Source organism: Thamnophis sirtalis, unplaced genomic scaffold (assembly GCF_051295495.1).
Source record: "Thamnophis sirtalis isolate CommonGarterSnake01/CBP01778 unplaced genomic scaffold, rThaSir2_p1.2 scaffold_2, whole genome shotgun sequence".
Classification (NCBI taxonomy): domain Eukaryota; kingdom Metazoa; phylum Chordata; class Lepidosauria; order Squamata; family Natricidae; genus Thamnophis; species Thamnophis sirtalis.
This window is the reverse complement of record NW_028261382.1, coordinates 108719453-108739493: the sequence shown is the minus strand read 5'-3', so window position 1 is coordinate 108739493 and position 20041 is coordinate 108719453. Positions and strand designations below refer to the sequence as shown.

The window sequence follows — 20041 nt, the reverse complement described above, 5'->3', positions numbered from 1 at the left end:
TTGCTCAACCTTGGCGACGTCAAGATATTTTGACTTCAACCCCAAGATGTCTGGGATTCAACACCATGCTGGCCGGGGAATTCTGGGAGTTGAAGTGTCAGAGTGCGTAAAGTGTGATTATTTTCAGACAACCCAGGAGCAAAATACAGTAAGCTACAGAGCTGTAGCTTTTAAATAATGGTTTATTCTACAAGGAATATAAACATACGCCTACTAGGCAAAATTAGGCAATCAAACATCAAGCTAGCAGAGTGTTAACTGGCCGGATGCCCTTCCAGTCACCAATGCAGAGTTTTGTTCAGCAGATATATTCTCATTGTGCCTAGAGTGAGAGAAATATCTGCCTCTACCTAGGATCGAACTCACAGTCTCCTGATTATGAGGTGAGAGCTCCCTCTCTAGACCACCTCAATAAGTTGGGGGGGGGGAGTATAAATTGGGAAAATAGTACTATTTAATTGATATATAAAAATTTTTGTTGTACCTATAATGAGTTTATTAAGTTAGAAGTTGGAAGACAAAGCTATGTATATGTATGTCAGGACTGCAGTCATATTCCTTTTAGGATCTTTGGCCTGCCACACTCCCTCTCTTATTTTACTATGCTGTTTCATTAGTGGGTAATTGGGAGGAGGAATAGTAAGGAGTAGAATGTGTTGTTGTCAAAATAAAACATTCCTTTCTAGAAGCCCAAGGTCATTCTTTGTCTCCGCCCATCTGCACCTGACAGGAACTAGATGGGTGGAAATGCCAGCGTGGCAGATGAAGATTGAACCATGTGATGGATTTGTGGGTGTGCGGACAAGATCATGAACTTTCAACTGGGTGGGAATCCCAGGAAGCTTTCACATTCGGGTTTCCCACAGATGTGCCAAGATGTCTCTCTTAATAAATTGGAACTTTGAGGAAAGCTATGCCTTGGACTCTGATTTAATTCTGGATGATATTTGGAACACTGATAATGTAACTATAATATCATTGTTAGGGTTGTGTAAAAATGTATTGACCCAGTCATCACTCTGTCCAAAAATATATTGGTTGTTAAAAGAAAACTGCAAATAAAACATATATAAAAAAGAGAGAAAGAAAAGTTATCCTCTGCACACACATTCCCTTAGTGATTTTGGCTAGATTACAAGATACCATAAAACAGCTATAAAAGTAGCAATAAACCTAACATACATAAACACAAAAGTTGCAGACAGTAACACTAAAAAGGCCCAGGAAAATATGTGAGTTCTGAGCCTTCTCATAAGCTGTGATAAAAAGAGAGATTTGTTTCGATTTCAAGCAACAATTTACTGCATGAATGTCTAAAATATCTGTGGCGGAACCGATATAAACAATGTAGTCTAAGCAATTTTTAAGATTAATTTAGGAACAATTGGCAATTTTTTGGGTTGGGATTGCTTGTTTTTTTTCCTAGTAGATACTTACTTACTTACTTACTTACTTACTTACTTACTTACTTACTCACTTAGTAGATACTTGCGATCTAAGTCAAATTGCTTGACTGATAATAGTTTTCTACCGTGACCCGTCAAAACTGCGCTCGACTAAACCGCGCCCGATTAAACCGCATCGCTGATGTCATCAACAGGGCGACAACAGCCAGCGCGGAGAAAGAAGGGCGCTTTAAATAGCGCTTTGAAAGCAAGCTGATTCAACTTAAGGTAAGGGTTAGCTTTAGGGTTAGGTTTAGGGTTAGGTTAAGGGTTAGGGTTAGGTTTAGGGTTAGGGTTAGGTTAAGGGTTAGGTTTAGGGTTAGGTTTAGGGGGGTTAGGTTTAGGTTTAGGGGTTAATTTTAGGTTTAGGGTTTACAGCGTGCTTCTGTCTCCGCGCTGTTGTCGCCCAGTTGATGACGTCAGCTACGCGGTTTAGTCGGACGCAGTTTTAGTCGAGCGCGGTTTTGTGGTGGAACCGTTTCCTACAATTGCAATTTTTTTCTAGGGTATATATAGCGATTATATAAATATAGAGGTAGGCATTTATCGATTGGTGACTTGTTCTACAAGAGGGGGATTAATTCTTGTTGTGGAAATAAATGTGTCAATGTTCAACTGGAGGAGACTTTTTCTCTGTATGCTTCATATTTTCTTTTAGACACTTTTTTGGTTTGTATCTGTTTTTGTATTATAATTCTTTATTCCTCTTTTACTCTGTATTTTAACGTTGGAAATAAATAAATAAACAATAGACAAAGAGAGTAATAGGAAAAAAATGGCTAAAGGTGGTTTGTCAATGGATTTTGAATATATAATACAAGAACAAGCAATGGGAGGCGAGGACATGATATTTCCTTGTTTGGTCAGGAGATACGGACTTTGCAAACTTTGAAAACTTTGCAGCTTGTGAAATCTTTTACACAAATTGAAACACATGAGTTTCACACTGTCTCGAAAACACAGTTTTTGGATATTACAGTCAGAGAATTCATGACTGTCAGAGACATGGTAACAAGGTCATCCAATGGGAATTATTTGGTGACTGAGAGCCATACCAGATGGCTTGGAGCCTGGGCGTGGCTTACCTATGTTGCTCTGAGTCTGTGCTGAGAACTAAACTGGTCTGCTGCTCTGATTTGAAACTGAAGAACCACTTGTTGGTATTGTATATTTACTTATGTGCTATATTGTATATAAAGAGAAGCTAAGGAATCCTTAGTTACCTGTGTGTGCTTTCTGGATTTGATTTCTGCAACAAACGCTGACACTCACAAAGAAAAATAAATAAATCTTCTCTTAGAAAATTTAGATCATGAGATCCTTGCCCTGAAATGCCCTTTTGTTGAGTAGATGAAATACAAACTCCAATACATATTAATATCATGTTGTGCATGATACAAAAGTGTTTCCTGGACAACAAGGAAGAACTGCTGTGATTCCATTGTTCCCATCAAGATTGTGTGGTTTTAATATCAAATCTGTTAAACATTTATTTCCCAGTGTTGACATTAAGCTAACGGCTGTCCTAGCTTAGCTTCTTAGCATTACGGAGAGTGGAAGATATTCAAGGGAAATCACAAGAAAAAAAAATATTTTCATGCAACGCAGAACTTATGAAGACCATGGGAATGACTATTCATATAAGATAGCTTGAAAGGGGAATTTTCTTCATTTAATTTGGTTAGATATTATTAACAGTGTCCTCTGACCAAGGACAGAACAATAAGAGAAGGCTGACCAGTATTATTCCCTTGAAAATGTTTTGCTTTCTCAGTTCAACTTCTGATTTTTGAAAAGTCGAAAAGGCAGCAGTGGTCATTAGAGTAGAAACCTTTGAAAAATCTTCAAGGTGTGTTTAACAAGCACTTGGTTATGGTTTTCCCAGTTGCAATGTATGGCTGTGAAAGTTGGAGCATAAGGAAGGCTGAGTGCCAAAGAATTGAGGCCTTTGAACTGTTGTTGTTTATGTTGTTTATTATACTTGTATGCTGCCCTATTCCCGAGGGACTCAGGGCGGCTAACAAACAAGTGGGGAAGGGGGAGATCCAAAAAAATGAACAAGACAAAAAACAAGATACAAGAAACAGATTAAAAGGTCCACAACAATCACAACAATTCAAGTGGGGCTGGGAACTCATCAGTCCCAGGCCTGCCGGAACAGCCAGGTCTTGACGGCTTTGCGGAAAGACTGCAGGGTGGTGAGGGTCCGAATCTCCACGGGGAGATCGTTCCAGAGGGCTGGAGCAGCCACAGAGAAGGCCCTCCCCCGGGGGGGTCGACAGTCGACATTGGCTAGCTGAACTATGATGCTGGAGAAGATTCCTGTGAGTCCCTTGGATTGCAAGGCGATCAAACCGGTCAGTCTTAGAGGAGATCAATCCTGACTGCTCTTTAGAAGGCCAGATCCTGAAGAGGAAACTCAAACACTGTGGACCCTAATGAGAAGGAAGGTCTCACTGGAGAAGAGCCCAATGCTGGGAAAGATGGAGGGCAAAAGAAGAAGGGGACGGCAGAGACTGAGGTGGCTGGATGGAGTCACCGAAGCAGTCGGTGTGAGCTTAAATGCACTCCAGAGGTTGCTAGAAGACAAATGGGACTGGAGGAACATTGTCCATGGGGTCGCAAAGAGTTGGACATGACATCGCAACTAACAACAACAACAAGCGCCTGTCATACTGTTAGAACAGAATATTTGTAGCTCAGGGTTGAACTTTTGCTTAGATAGCATGACAGGCAGGGTCCTTGGGTGCTCTCTACGTTTGGTGGTTTTCTTGCAGACGTTTCATTACCAAACTAGGTAACATCATCAGTGCTAGCATGATGAAATGTCTGCAAGAAAACAATTAATCAGTGGAATAACTTGCCTCCAGAAGTTGTGAACGCTCTAACACTGGAAGTTTTTAAGAAGAGATTGGATAACCATTTGTCTGAAGTGGTGTAGAGTTTCCTGCCTAAATTGGGGATAGGACTAGGAGACCTCCAAGGTCCCTTCCAATTCTATTTTATTCTATTCTATTCTATTCCATTCCATTCCATTCTAAACAAAAGTCCAGGTACAGAAGCTATCTAGGCACCCATATGCAGAAGATATGGGTTTTCTTTTGATGGCTTAGGGTATCCAATTGTCTACCATCAGAACACTGGGCCAATGAGATGCATTGGAATAATCCAGCATCTTCCAACTTTGAGATTTGGCTATCTGCTTGGGATATTCCTTGGAAGATTTGGTGATGAGTATGCTGGCTCTCAAAAGAAGGCTGAAGAGACACCTACATTTTTCAGCTACTGTATATAAGTCAGTACTTTTTGGGTTATCATCAATGCACGGTAACAAATCCAACTTCCACAAGATCTAGTTAGTCTGAGCTCTTCCATTTATCATAACTATAGTAACTTGTTTTACTTTGGAGGCCAAGGGTAGCAAGATTGTCTTCTGTAAGTAGGATTTTGTTGAAGGACACTAGAAGGACATTAGTTAGTGAACGACACTAACTGGCCTTTTCTTCTTCTCTTAAATCTACCAGGTCATCTTCTGGTTAACTAGGCTTGTAGGTAGCTGGAACACACGTGATTGTCCATCTCAGGAAAGCTGGAGAATTCTAGGTTGATGAGGATGAAGTAACATGATGCTGTCTCCTCTGAACATATTGTTTTCTAAATGCCCTATAAGCTCATTTAGAAGGTGGCTTATATTTTTCCAATTATGAATATTGTTTAAGCCACCACATCTGTTTTCAGTTGTGACATGGGCTACCCTGGGAGGTTTGATCTAGAACGATGGTACATGAATTGAACATAAAATGAAATTAAATTGGTTCACATCTGCTGCTCCACTATGGTGATGGAGGAGATGTTTGAATTTGAAGAGAAAGTCATTCTGAAGCCGAGGTTTAATGAATGCAAAGATTATGCTTAATGAAACGTCATTTGAGTTGGAATCCCTAAGACATCATCTGGTGAAACAACGTTCAAAAAAATTCAGACAAAGTAACCAAGACCGGGCAAACTTTCTGGACATATTCCCAGCTCTCCAAAAAAGAGAGCACAAAATAATAAAGTCAGACTGAAGGAGGAATTCTTGGAGACATTAAACAATGAAGCCAGAAAATAGGGATTAAGTTTTTGATTAATTTTTTTTAAATTGGAAAATGGGAAGCGAACTCTCTCGACAGAAAAGCACACTGGTAGGGCTTAGAGAGGGCTGTAAAAGCAATGTGAAGTGCAGAGGTGGGTTCCTACCAGTTCGCACCTATTCGGTAGAACCGGTTTGTCAAATCTACCGAACCGGTTAGAAGAGGTTCCACCAGTGGACCCGGAAAGCAGGCCACACCTACAGAAGAGGTTCCAAATTTTTTTTGAAACCCACCACTGACACACACACACACACACACAGAGAGAGAGAGAGAGAGAGAGAGAGAGAGAGAAAGAGAGAGAGACTCACACAGAGAGAGAAAGAGAAAAAAAGGAAGAAAGGAAGAAAGAAAAAAGAAAAAAGAAAAAAGAAAAAAGAAAGAAAAAGTGAGAGAGAGATGAAAGAAAAAAGGAAAAAGGGACAGAGACACAAAAGGAAGGAGAGAGAGAGAGAGAGAGAGAGAGAGAGAGAGAGAGAGAGAGAGAGAGAGAGAGAACACATGGCTGGCAAGCCACTTCCACCAGGTCACATGACCAGCAAGCCACTCCCACAAAGGAGGCCACACCCACATAGTAGGTTCAAATTTTTTTTGAAACCCATCACTGGTGAAGTGCTAATTTTTTCCATTGTAAATTTCAATGGACACTAAACAAATTACTGTAAATCAAGGACCTCCTGCACTGCATATTCATTTCCCCAATCTTTAGAATTCCCTACTTCAGCTTTCCATCGATTTTCTTTCCCTTTTTCCCCCCATTTTTTTTTTTTTAGTATTGCCATCTTACGTATGAAGTGCCTGAAGGGGAAGAAAAACTCAACGTGAAGAAGAATCAAGTTCTTGGACTGGCCAAGTCTTCTTGTTCCTCAGATCTACTTACTGATTGATGGTGCCATTTGTGAGGGCGCTGATGACCCAACGCAGGTCCAAGACTTTGAAGGGGATGAGAATCATGCTGACCGTCTCCCCTAGTTCTCGATAGCTTTCCGGGTAGACAAAGTGATGAGTTGTCTTGCTGCCGACGTCCGACTCGAAGCCCTTCGTTGGGGCTTTGTTCATTCTTCAGGCAGAAAGAGGAGAAAATAAAAAGGAGAGGAATGAGGAGAAGGATTAGTCAACGAGAAGAGGAACGTTCATATTTGGGCTATAGAGGTAGCCCTCGACTTAAGACCAAAGTTTCTGGTTGCTAAGACAGTTGTTCAGTGAATTTTGCCCCATAGAAGAGCTGAGATGGTGCAGTGGTTAGAGTGCAGTAGTGCAGGCTACTTCACCTGACTGCAGTTTGGCATGTATGTATGTAATATAGCAATAGCAATATAGCAATAGCAGTTAGACTTATATACCGCTTCATAGGCCTTTCAGGCCTCTCTAAGCGGTTTACAGAGAGTCAGCATATTGCCCCCAACAATCTGGGTCCTCATTTTACCCACCTCGGAAGGATGGAAGGCTGAGTCAACCCTGAGCCGGTGAGATTTGAACCGCTGACCTGCTGATCTAGCAGTAGCCTGCAGTGCTGCATTTAACCACTGCGCCACCTTGGCTCTTATGGATGTATGTATGTATGTACATACCGTATTTTTCGGAGTATAAGACGGACCTTTTTCTCTTAAAAAAGAGGCTTAAAATCTGGGTGCATCTTATACACTGAATACAGCATTTTTTGCCTCCCAAAACCCCGCCCCCTTCACCAAAATGGCCATGCATAGCTTGTAGGAGGCTTTCAGAGAGCTCCTGGGGGCTGGGGAGGGCAGAAATGAGCAAAAAACAGGGCATTTTTTGCTCAATTTTGCCCCTCACCCAGCCCCCAGGAGCACTCTATAAGCTTCCTAAAGGCTACCCATGCCCTTTTTTTTGGCACAAAACGGGCCCGTTTTTGCAAAAAACAGTCTGTTTTTTGTTTGTCCCACCCCCGAGCACTCTACAAGCCTCCTCTTTTTTTGGAAAACAAAAGGGCCATTTTTGGGAGGTTTGCAGATTGTAAAATCTTTTTTTAAAAAAATTGCAAAACCTTGGTGCATCTTATACTCCGGTGCGTCTTATAATGCGAAAAATATGGTTGGTATGTATGTTCCAGCATAACTCTGAAGTGCCTTGAGCAATTCCAACCAAACTTGGTACAGAGGTGACTTACCCTCTGGAAACAAATACTGGGGGGGGGGAGATACCCCTGGTGTGTGTGCATGTCTGTGTGTGTCGCTGTGTGTATGTGTGTTCCAGCATAACTCTGGAACACCTGGGCCGTTAAGGAGAGCGAGTACGGCGTCTTAAAGTGGCGATTGTTTGTGATGTCAGTTCCTTCACAGCTTCCTCTGGACAGCCAGCTGTGACATGTGCCCTCCAGTCGATCAAATACACGCCTGATGTATTTGGGGCAAAGTACCAGGACACTTTGGGCAAGTCGAGAAAGAGGAGTGCATGGGAGGGGGAAGGGAGAGGGCAGGGATGATGGGCATGGGAGTAGGGGGAAGAAAGTCCCCTCTCAATGGCTCCCTGTCAGACAAATCCTTCGACGTCTATATATACCCGGGCAACGCTTTGGTGATCAGCTAGTTTTCTGTAAATAAATAAAATCAGGAGGATGCTTTCCAAAGGTGATAATTATGGACAACAGTCAAAAGTCCCTTTTTTTTCCAATGCCCTTGTCACTTTGAACAGTCACTAAACAAATGATTGTACGTCAAGGACAACCTGTCTGTGCAACCCTCTTGCTCTGAAAGGCAAGGATGTGACTCTTATCTGAAGCTGTGGTTAAACAACATCATTTCCTGCAAGCAGCCATACCTTGGTTCAAGTAAAAGGAGAACAAGAGGCAAGACAGACTTCCTTGTGCAGGAGGTTCGGTGAGAAGAATGAACATTGTTCATTGGGGATTAGGCAAATGATATGGAAAGAGCTCAATTTGCTGTTTGACTAGAATATTTTCTTACCGCATACCACACTTACCAGCCTGTGCAAATCTACCTGAGCAAGGCTAAACTTGGGAGATCTTTGCTCACCTTTTTTTTTTTTTTGAAATTTTGGAGTAGTTCAAAGGTATCCATGAGACTTTAAAAAAAAATCAGCACAGACGGATGGCTCCCATGGCTTAAAAGAACTGGCAACAATTGTGTTATGTTAGAACAGAAAAGAGCTGCCAGGGACCTTGGAGATTTTAATTAATTAATCAGAATAGAGTTGAAAGGGACCTTGGAGGTCTTCTAGTCCAGCCCCTTGTTCAAGCAGGAGAACCTATACCATTTCAGATAAGTGATTGTCGAATCTCTTTTTTTTTTTTTACTATGGTGACCAAAATTGGTTGCAGTATTCCAGGTGTGGTTTACTAGGGTTTTCTAAAGTGGTACTAATACTTCACATGATCTTGATTAAGCTGTTTTTTGGGCACCATGGGGCCTGTGACCCAACAAATGCGCGCCCGACAACAGCGCGCCGACAAAATCGCGGTGATAAAACCGCGACATTGACAGCACGCCCACAAAGGCGCGCCGACAAAAGAGCGCCGACAGAAGCGCGATTACGGTTAAGGTAAGGATTAGGGTAAGGGTAAGGGTTAGGGTTAGGGTTAGGGTTAGGTTCAGGGTTAGGGTTAGGGTTAGGTTTAGGGTTAGGTTTAGGGTTAGGTTTAGAGCACGCTTCTGTCGGTGTGCTGTTGTCGGCGCGCTTCTGCGCTCATTCGTCGGCGCGATTTCGAACTCGTGGTTTTCTTTCCGCGGTTTCGGCGGCGCGCTTTTGTCAGTGAACCCATCTGTCCATGCCTGGCAGGGCATGAGCACACACACAAAAAAAGGATTGTTATGGAAAAGAATAGGAAAGAGATGGGGGCCCAGTTGGACTCCTTTCTACCATGGCCTCTTCTGCTTCCGGAAAAGGATGGCTGCCGTGTGCAAAGAAGATAAGCCTGTAATGCTGAACCTATGACACGTGTGCCACAGGTGGCATGCAGAGCCTTCTCTGCGGGCACACAAGCCACCGCCCCAGCTCATCTCCACTTTGCATATGTATGCACTTCCCACCAGCCAGTTGGTTTTTGGGTCCCTGCCATGCATGCGTGGGGGATGGGGCACATGCAGGAGGTGCTCAAGTATGCATGGGGCTTGGGAGGGTGTCACAGGCTCATGTGTGGGGATCATGTGTACATGCACTGGGGTAGGTGCATGTGGGGGGTTGTGCACGTATGCAGGGGGAGCGAGAGGTCGCTCATGCGTGTGCGGGGGAAGGGTGCATGTGTGTGTGGGTCATGCGCACATTGAGTTATGGGTGCATGCACATGTGTTGGCACACGATTACAAAAACACAATACAATACAATAGCAGAGTTGGAAGGGACCTTGGAGGTCTTCTAGTCCAACCCCCTGCCTAGGCAGGAAACCCTACACCGTTTCAGACAAATGTCTATTCAACATCTTCTTAAAGACTTCCAGTATTTGGGGCATTCACAACTTCTAGAGGCAACTTCTGTTCCACTGATTAATTGTTCTAACTGTCAGGAAATTCCTCCTCAGTTCTAAGTTGCTTCTCTCCTTGATTAGTTTCCACCCATTGCTTCTTGTTCTACCCTCAGGTGCCTTGGAGAATAGTTTGACTCCCTCTTCTTTGTGGCAGCCCCTGAGATATTGGAACACTGCTATCATGTCTCCCCTAGTCCCACTTTTCATTAAACTTGACATACCCAGTTCCTGCAACCATTCTTCATATGTTTTAGCCTCCAGTCCCCTAATCATCTTTGTTGCTCTTCTCTGCACTCTTTCTAGAGTCTCCACATCTTTTCTACATCGTGGCGACCAAAACTGAATGCAGGATTCCAAGTGTGGCCTTACCAAGACATTATAAAGTGGTATTAACACTTCACGTGATCTTGATTCTATCCCTCTGTTTATGCAGCCTAAAATGTTAGTCATCACAGAGATAACCCCTCATCTTACTACTTACCTAAACACAAGGTCGTGAGCATCAATCTCTTGGCCATACTGTGACTGCCGAAGATTCCCCGAATTTCCTATAACAGCGCACCTCCGACACCGCGAACTGCTCCTGTCCAGGAAGTGCTCCCAGTCTCCTGGAATGAAGCTGAAGAGTTCCTGGATGACCTCATTCATGGGCTTGGGACTTCTCTCTCCCTGGAGTTTCTGTAGAGGGAAGATTTGGAGGAACAGTTTGAAAACACAGAAGACATCAAGTGACAAAGTCTAAACTCTTCCTAAAGGCTTCTGATTTAGATGAGCCATGCTCATATGATCTGTAAGGCCAGTTGACAACTTTAGGATTTGATGGTGATCCTTTTTGGCAACATGTGCCCAAGCTGGAGCACATGTATGCTGGAGCCCTGGAAACTCAAATGGTGCACATGTGTGGATTAACCACCTGGTCTTTTGCTTTCCGGCACACATGGTCTTCGTGCATGCATGCACACCAGCCAGCTAGTCTTTGGGTTTCCAGGGCTCTGGTATATGCGAAGACCAGCTGGTTGGCACGCACTGGAAACCAGAAGAGCAACTGGCAATGGTGCGCGTGCCCACAGAGAGGGCCATGCGTGCCACCTCTGGCCATAGGTTCACCATTACCAACTTGAGGACTTCAACTCCCAGAATTCCTCAGCCTACATGTCTTAAGGTTGCCAAGTTTGGAGTCCCCTGCATAAGAACATGCCATTTGTTGGTCATCTACCTCTCTGCATCACTGGAAACTCCATAGTCATGTCTTGAAGATTATTCTTGCCCTCTTTTATAGGTAGAGAGTAGTACTCCACTTACGGTGCTACATCTGGGGTATCCTTGGAGGGATTCCAAAACCTGTGCTCTCTTTCCCTACCTCAACATGTCCCATCCTTTGTCACAAGGTCCTCTCTATCCCATTCACGGAACCCATCACAATTACAGTTCAAACTTTCATCTACTGAACCATGTTAATAGTTTCACTGAAACTTGTAAAACTCTACCTTTCAACTATAAATCTGGTTTGAGCTATGACTTGTTTGGCTTAGATCATTATGAACCTTGCCACAAGGGTTGTCCCAAAGGTGCTTTTTCAGGAGGCATCTGGACTTCCTTGTTCTTTCTTTTGAAGACATTTCGCATCTCATCCGGAAAACTTCTTCAGCTTTGACAGGACAGTGGGGAAATGGAAGGATTTATATTCCTTGCAGACAGCTGGTCATTTGCATCCTTTTAGAGGGTCATTGAAGCACTTGGTGGTGCACAGGCTTTTAGCTATAAAATTTGGGATGGACGCCCTTTGAATGATGTGGGAGGAGGAAAGGATTTGCAGAGGAAAAATTGCAGACTACAGGAACCATTATCATCACTCAGGTGACCCAGAAGACACAGATAAACCTCTAAGTGCTTCAACGACCCTCTAAAAGGATGCAGAACACCAGCTGTCTGCAAGGAATATAGATTCTCCCATTCCCCACCATCCAGGCGGAGCTGAAGAAGCTTCTTGGATGAGAAGGGACAGGTCTTCAAAGAAAAACCAGCTGCCCCCTGGGACAACCATGACCTGGATGGATGACTGAGAATTTCTACAGACTTTCAGCCACCGTGGTATATACAGGAAGCCAGAGATTATTAAATATATTTTAACATCACACGTTCAAATAGGATAGAATAAAACCAGCAATTTTTCTTGAATGTGCAGTGTGCCAAGTTCTGGCTCGTATTTCCCTCTTTGCTTTCTCAGTTTCTTCCAATGATTTATTACAAGCAAACATGTTTTCGGACGTTATTGGGTGTTCTGCCCCCACCAAACCCAATTATAATTGAAAATCAGAACTGAATCATCCGGCCAAACCAAAGGCCATAAAGTCTTAGTTGCTGCCTTCGATGTTATCGATCCTTTGAGGGGGTTGGGAAGCTTTTTGCTATCCGGATCAATTTAACAAGCGTCCCTGAACATTTGAGAGTTCTGCCTGCCAGAAACTTTTCAAGGACAGTTTAATTCAGATATTAGGTATCACCATACAAGCCATCTCTTTTGGGACAATACAAAGGCATACACCCAGGAGTAGGATTCAGCCGCTTCGGACCAGTTCGGGTGAACTGGATGCTAATTTTGCATCTGGTTCGGCGAACCGGTAAGTGGAAGGACTGGCTGGCCCTGCCCATCCCTCCCCTCCCAGGAGTCTTCATGCAGCCCATTCATCATGCCAGGTAAGTGCAGGGCTTGTTCAGAGGCTCTGGGAGGGTGAGAAACAGGCCACCTGGAAGTCCCAGAAGTCAGGAAATGGGCCTGTTTCCAGCCTGTGGAGGGCCTCCGGAGCTGGGGGAGGCAGTTTTTGCCCTCCCGGAGGCTTGAAAAAAAAACCTGTACCTTAGGATTCAACATGTGGAGTTCTTAGTGCTCTCTGAGCTTGGGGGCTTCCTTACAGACATTTCATGACCCAACCAGATAACCATATCAATGCTAGAAGGGAGTGTGGTTTGCTCTTTGTTTATGCACAAATGGTTTGTCCTCTCATTGTTGGTGGGAGTGTTCTTGATGGCTCCTTCAATACTGTTTGATTGTTTGTCTGAGCTGGTAGTTCCTTGATTGGGATACTATTCATTCATTCATTCATTCTGTTCTGACCTAGGCGTCACCAAATCACGGAGCGGACTCCTTGTCCTGACAAAAAACCCTTTTTATTAAGCTAATGTGAATTCCTCTCATTCACATCCAGCAAAGTCCCAGCAAACAGTCTTTCAAGGGTGAATTTACAGCCCCAGATCTTATCAGGCTTGGAGAAGAGCCAGGCTGATATCTTCCAAATGGAATGCTATACAAGAAAATACTTGGCAAGGAGTCTCTGAGAGTCACAAACAAATCTTCACACTAATTAAATGAACTAATTGTCTCCTGCAACCTGCTCTTCCCTTTCGCTCCTCTTCATTCATTATGGGATGGGCCATTCACTGTCCACCTGTGCCTTTACTCCCGAGTCGGCCCTTGTTCCTTAACTGTTCCCTTCTGCTGGCAGCTCTGCGCATGTGCACATCGGGAACAGGCTCCAGCTGTTCTTCTGCCCCACTGATATCTGACTCCGAAGGCAGCTGATAACTGGCATATGACCCTGGCCCCATCTCTGCCTCTGATGCAGTGCCCTCATCAGAGCCTTCCCCAGACTCCAGGATTGGCCCATGTTCCTCCCCAACCTCCTCTTTGTCTGAGTCTGCCATTAGCTCTGCTGGCCGCTAGTGGGTCACAACACATTCATTAATTCATTAATTCATTAATTCATTAATTCATTAATTCATTCATTCATTCATTCATTCATTCATTCATTCATTCATTCATTCATTCATTCATTCATTCATGTAGGGCTGCCCAGCTCAATCAAATGACTAAAGGCGGCTTACAATTATTTACTTGATTGCTAATCTTGGTGTTAATGTAGACAAATCAGCCATTCACAGGAACACAGAGATTAAAAAACAAACAAACTGCATTATCATTCCAGAGAGATAATCAAAAAGCTAAAAATCCACACCCCCTCCTTGCCAACAATCAACACTTGTATATGAACAGAAACCAGAAACCAGTTTCCAGCACCGATGTGCTAATGATTAAAATATTGGACAAGGATTGAAGTGTTTTTTCCATCCTAATGCTGTGGGATAGTTTACAGGATAGTCCTCGACGTACGACCCCGATTGAAAATTTCCAATGCTAAGCGAGATACTTGTTAAGCGAGTCGTGCCTCCTTTTACATCCTTTTTAATGCTACACAGTTGTTTTAGTAAACAAACATAGTTGTTAAGTGAAGCATGCGGTTGTTAAGTGAATCTCGCTCCCCCCACTGACTTTGTCGGAGGCCAGCTGGGAAGGTTACAAACCGTGATCATATTACCTGCAACTTGTCATACATACATGCCGGTTGCCAAATGCCCAAATTTTGATCACGTGACCACCAAGTACCCCTACCGTGCCCAATGTGAAAACTGGACATAAGTGACTTCTTTTTTCCCCCCATGGCTGTTGTAACTTTGAACAGTCACTAAAAAACTGTGGTTAATTCGAGGATGACCTATAGTCCATCCCTGGGCCCGAGGAGCTCAATTTCCACCCCCCCTTCTCCCTCCTCTCCTTCCTACTCACCAGCCACCAGCTGTAGTTATCCTGGGACAGAAAGGCATTTTGGTTGGTTAAAAAGGGTTGAATAGTTACGTTGAACCTTTCTTCGAACCAGGCTGAGCTCTCTTCCAAAATGCAGGTGTCACAACTGCAGGGCCGCCGGGAATATTTCAGCAGTTTTCTAACCCGCTCCGAGAACTGGTACGCGATTTGCTTGGGATCCCAAGAAGTAGACACCACGTTGTTGGTGTAGTTGAGTAGGAAGGATGTGATGGTGATGATGAACAGTAAGGCAAGGGTGAACATTTTCAGGCTCTTGTTGAGAGGGACCATCATTTTGGCAGGCCACAAGGGGTCCAAAGAGGTGGGAATTTAAAAAAAAAAAAGGAATTGCAAAATCTTTTGTTTAGCCACGAACAGGCCGTTTTACTCCAAGGAACGGCCCTCGAGAAGGTCTTCTGGAGCGATGAGAAGAAAGCTAACGTTCTCTGCTCTTCGTCTGCAAGCAGGTAGGGCGAAAACACGTCTTTTCATTTTGTTTTCCTTCTTCCCTTCTTGAACAGCGGCTGGCCTCTCCTTCTGTAAATTGAATCAAAACGAAAGTATTGTATTCATTTTGAGAAGATTTTATTAGCAAACTCAGGTGAGAAAAAGACTCTTACATAATATGTTTGTGTGTGTGTGTGTGTGTATGTATATGTATATGTGCGTATGTATATATATGTATTTAGTGTCACAACCCCTGGTATGCCCAAATATCTTAGACATCTGCCTAAAATGTAATACAGCACAGGTTCTAATCCCAGTAAGGGTATGGCTAGCTGATGAGAGAGCTAAATAGCTTGAAATAGATCTATACTAGTCTCCCTTTATTTATCAGCACAAATACAACACACACACACACTAGTCTTGTTGTATTCGGGTCTTTTCATATATATATGAAAAGCTTCTCTCAACCATGTCTGTCTGTCTGTGCCTATCCTATCTATCCAATCCATCCATCCATCCATCCATCCATCACCCATGTCTGTCTATCTATCACCATATTTTATCTATCTATCTATCTATCTATCTATCTATCTATCTATCTATCTATCTATCATCTATCTATCATCATATCATCTCTCTCTCTCTCTCTCTCTCTCTCTCTCTCTCTCTCTCTCTCTCTCTCTCTCTCCCTACCTACCTACCTACCTACCTACCTACCTACCTACCTACCTACCTACCCACCCATCCTTCTGTAAAATCATTGATTAGAACTCATCAGGACTAGGTAGTTGCAATAATCTGATAGGACTTCCTTTTCCACCAGGAAACACAAAACGTTTGCTGTGCCTTTTAATATATAGTCCCAACATTTATGTTCTAATTCTTGTTTTAAATGTATGCAAATTAAACTCTAGGAAGAGATTGGACAGCTCTTTGTCTGAAATGGTACAGGGTCTCATGCTTGAGCAGGGGGTTGGACTAGGAGACCTCCAAGGTTGCTTCTAACCCTGTTATTCTTCTCTTTTTCCCAACCGGTCCTTCCTGAATTGCAAGAATGTTATATAAACACTTGCAGTAGTGACACAACGACCCTGATCTCTGGCTAGCTGAATGACAGGCAACTGTTATGAATGACTGAATGTTTATTGTGATTTTGGCTAACCAAAGTCCAGTTGTGCAATCTGAAGTCTAGCTTTCCAAGCATTTTATGGAGTCTTTCATTAATCCTCTGTTGACATCTGTTTTATTTTTATTAGCGGTTCATAATAAAAGCTCATGTCACTGAATTAAAAGTAGGCGAAAAAGCACAGCTAATCTTCACCGGCTGTGTACAACAGACAAACCTTAAATTTGTCCCCCACGCAAACTGCTTTTAAGTTGCTTCGTTTAACACATTCCTCCCCGCTTTAAGGTTGGTTCAGTTAAGCCTCTGGGTGGGCCCTGCCTTCCTATCTTTGGGGTTGTCCAAAATTCGCTGTCAATTTTGCACTTTTAACATGGTAGGAGGAGGAAAGTATTAAATACGCAGGGGTTTAGCTCTATTGAATTTAACACACACATGTGAACAAATTCCTTTTCATTCCTTTGCCCCCAGCATTGAATCAGTTACATTTTTTGTTACTGCAAAGTTTGTGATTGATAAGATAATCTTATCAATCATTATACTGCAAAGTTTGTGATTGAGAAGATAATTTTTTTCTGTGTACACAGTGGCACCCAATAAAATGAGATTCTGATGCCCCCCCTCTCTCTCACACACAGACACACAGAGTCATATAAGCTTTAATGGCACTGAAGAGTGACTTATGGCCATATTTCACATTTACGACCACTGCAGCAACCTCATGATCAGGGGATCAAAATGCGGATGCTTGGAAACTGACTCATATTTATGACGGTTGTAATGTCCCAGGGTCAGGTGATCCGCTTTTGCGACCTTCTGACAAGAAAAGTGAACAAGTACGCCTGATTCACTTAACAAATTTAGCAATTGCTGTAGGTCATAAAAATGGGGAACATTCACTTAGCAAATGTTTCGCTTAGCAGCAAAAAAATTGGGCTCAAGTGTGGTCGTAAGTTAAGGACTAGCTATATATACACAACAGAGAGCCAAGGTGGCGCAGTGGTTAGGGTGCAGTACTGCAGGCCACTTCAGCTGACTGTTATCTGCAGTTCAGTGGTTCAAATCTCACCGGCTCAAGGTTGACTCAGCCTTCCATCCTTCCGAGGTGGGTGAAATGAGGACCCAGACTGTGGGGGTGATATGCTGACTCTGTAAACCGCTTAGAGAGGGCTGAAAGCCCTATGAAGCGGTATATAAGTCTAACTGCTATTGCTATTGCTAGAGAGAGAGAGAGAGAGAGCATATATACATACACACACTCATTGTAGAGATGACCAGACTGAGTCCGAGGGAGGAATCAAACATGTCATAAGTCATGAGTCCCTGCATACCCCCAAGTGATCTATGTTCAATCCACTTAAATGCCTTTTTAATTCCGGCTCATTTCCCTTGACCATTAGTAGCTCAGATTTTTGTACAGAGCTTAAGCGCGCAATAAATTGTTATATTCATTTGAAGTGCCTGAATCGCTTGATTTCTCTGGTGCTTGACATACACATATATACATACTGCGTTCCCCCCAAAATAAGACAAGGTCTTATTATTTTCTTTTGACCCCCCCAAAATAAGTGCTTGGCCTTATTTTCAGGGAGGTCTTATTATGGTTGAGGTGCAGGAGGCCCTTTAACCTCGGCCCAAGGCCTGTGGATCTGCTGATCCGGAGAGGACTGGAAGTTCTGTCTCCGTTTATGGCACACTCTTGCCAGCCTTAGCGTCGCTGGGCCTGTTGCTCTTTTGGCGGCTGCCACTAAGAGAAGGGGCGCAGTAACTAGTGTTTGGGGGAGCAGCCTCCGCAAGGCCATTCCACGTGGATGGCAGGTGCATGCGGGGCACATGCCCCCCTCCCCGGAAATTGCAGGAACTGGCTGCGCATGTGCTTAAATATTTCAGGGGAGGGCTTATTTTCAGGGGAGGGCTTATTTTTGGGAAAACAGCGTATATGTATATATTAATCACAGTCCATTTTGAATACAGAGCAGAAAAAAGAATCTTGTGAGTTAAGCTTTATGGGGCAGTGATTTATGCTCCTCGTCTTTAATGTGGCAACTAGAAAATCATGGAGCGATGTTTCTCATCCTTTGTAGATGTGTGTGTCCGAAGTCCATAAGGAAATCAATTCACATTCAGTAGCTTCACTGCTACTAAATGAAAATCAAGAGGTCAAGGATATCTTCTGATGCAACAATAAAGGCATCTCTGCAGACTGGAACAACTGAGTAGGTTTATAACAGAAAGTGATTTCAATGGCTTAGGGCATCATAAAACATTATTTCACAATAAAACAGTAACAATAACACGGCCCACTATGGCAATTTCAATATGAAAACAAATAGTTTTGTGTTCTGACCCCCCCTTCTCCATCAGGAACGAAAGCCAAAACAGACGTACGAAAGAATGTTTTAATCAGTCCAGGCTCTCGTTGGCTGCAAGCCCAAAATAAACAAGGAGATAATCACTCTGGCAAAAAGTCCTACACTCCGACGCAGCCCTGCAAACCGGCTTCTCACAGAAATCCACTTCTCCAAGTTGGTTTCTGTTAATTCGTGAACGTGAACGAGAACGTTGATTCCTGAAAACAGGGCGTGGCACAAACAGTCTCTTTTATACTCAGGAGAGGATCTTAATCAGCATCAGCTAAGCACAATCATCTCCTACAATTACGCAGCCGTTCCTTCCGTCGAGTAGCCCTTCATCTGCGTGCATCCTGAAACAACTCCCAAATGTTTTCCTGAACACTCCCTCTGATCCAAGACTCCATCGCCACCTGGTGGCCGACCAGTCTCTCCTTGCCCTGCTCGGAGTCGGCACCCTGTCCAGGGTCCTCCACCTCCTCCAGGGCCGACTCATAAGACCCCTCGCTGTCGGAGTCTGGCGGCAGCTCCAATGGCTCCTGCCGGGCCACAACAGTTTTGTAATGTAGGCGATGTTCCTCTGAATCTTTATTGGCTTTATAGATACCGCCAGGTAATTTTCTGATCAACAGATACAGAAATGTTTTCGTACTTTTTGTTGTTGTTACTGATGTTGATTTGGTATTATTTTGTCTTCTTCCTCCAGGTTGTAACTTTCTGATATAATACATTTAAAAAAAAACTTGTCTTTTCTAGTGCAACCGTGGTGACTCAGAGAATACAGTATTGCAGGCTAATTCTGCTGATTGCCAACTGCCAGCAGTTCGACTCTCACCAGCTCAAGGTTGACTCAGCCTTCTTCAGTAAAATGAAGACCCAGATTGCTGGGGGCAAGATGCTGACTCTGTAAACCACTCAGAGGAGGCTATAAAGCACTGTGAAGTTATCTATCTATATCTATCTATTTATCTATCTATCTATCTATCTATCTATCTATCTATCTATCTATCTATCTATCATCTATCTCTCTCTCTCTCTCTATCTATCTATCTATCTATCTATCTATCTATCTATCTATCTATCTATCTATCTATCTATCTAACTATCTATCATCTATCTCTATCTATCTATCTATGCATCTATATCTATCTATTCTATCTATCTATCTATCTGTCTATCTATCTATCTATCTATCTATCTATCTATCATCTATCTATCTATCTATCATCTATCTATCTATCATCTATCTATCTATCTATCTATCTATCTATCTATCTATCTTCTATCTCTATCTATCTATGCATCTATCTATCTATCTATCTATCTATCTATCTATCATCTATCTATCTATCTATCTATCTATCTATCTATCTATCTATCTATCTATCTATCTATCTAACTATCTATCATCTATCTCTATCTATCTATCTATGCATCTATATCTATCTATTCTATCTATCTA

At 43.0% G+C, this 20041-nt stretch overlaps 1 protein-coding gene across 4 annotated transcripts in view; it reads right to left on the bottom strand.

The window, feature by feature from the left end:
- The window catches only part of ST3GAL1 (ST3 beta-galactoside alpha-2,3-sialyltransferase 1), a 54180-nt gene that overhangs the window by 14153 nt on the left and 19986 nt on the right, over positions 1-20041 (bottom strand). For all 4 annotated transcript variants that reach the window (XM_087706670.1, XM_087706672.1, XM_087706673.1 and 1 more), the window contains 3 exons: positions 14641-15195; positions 10501-10697; positions 6456-6635 (listed from right to left, as the gene is read on the bottom strand). In XM_087706670.1, the coding sequence (XP_087562796.1) occupies positions 6456-6635; positions 10501-10697; positions 14641-14952 (689 nt within the window). In that variant the 5' untranslated portion in view covers positions 14953-15195. The remainder of the gene's footprint in view (positions 1-6455; positions 6636-10500; positions 10698-14640; positions 15196-20041) is intronic.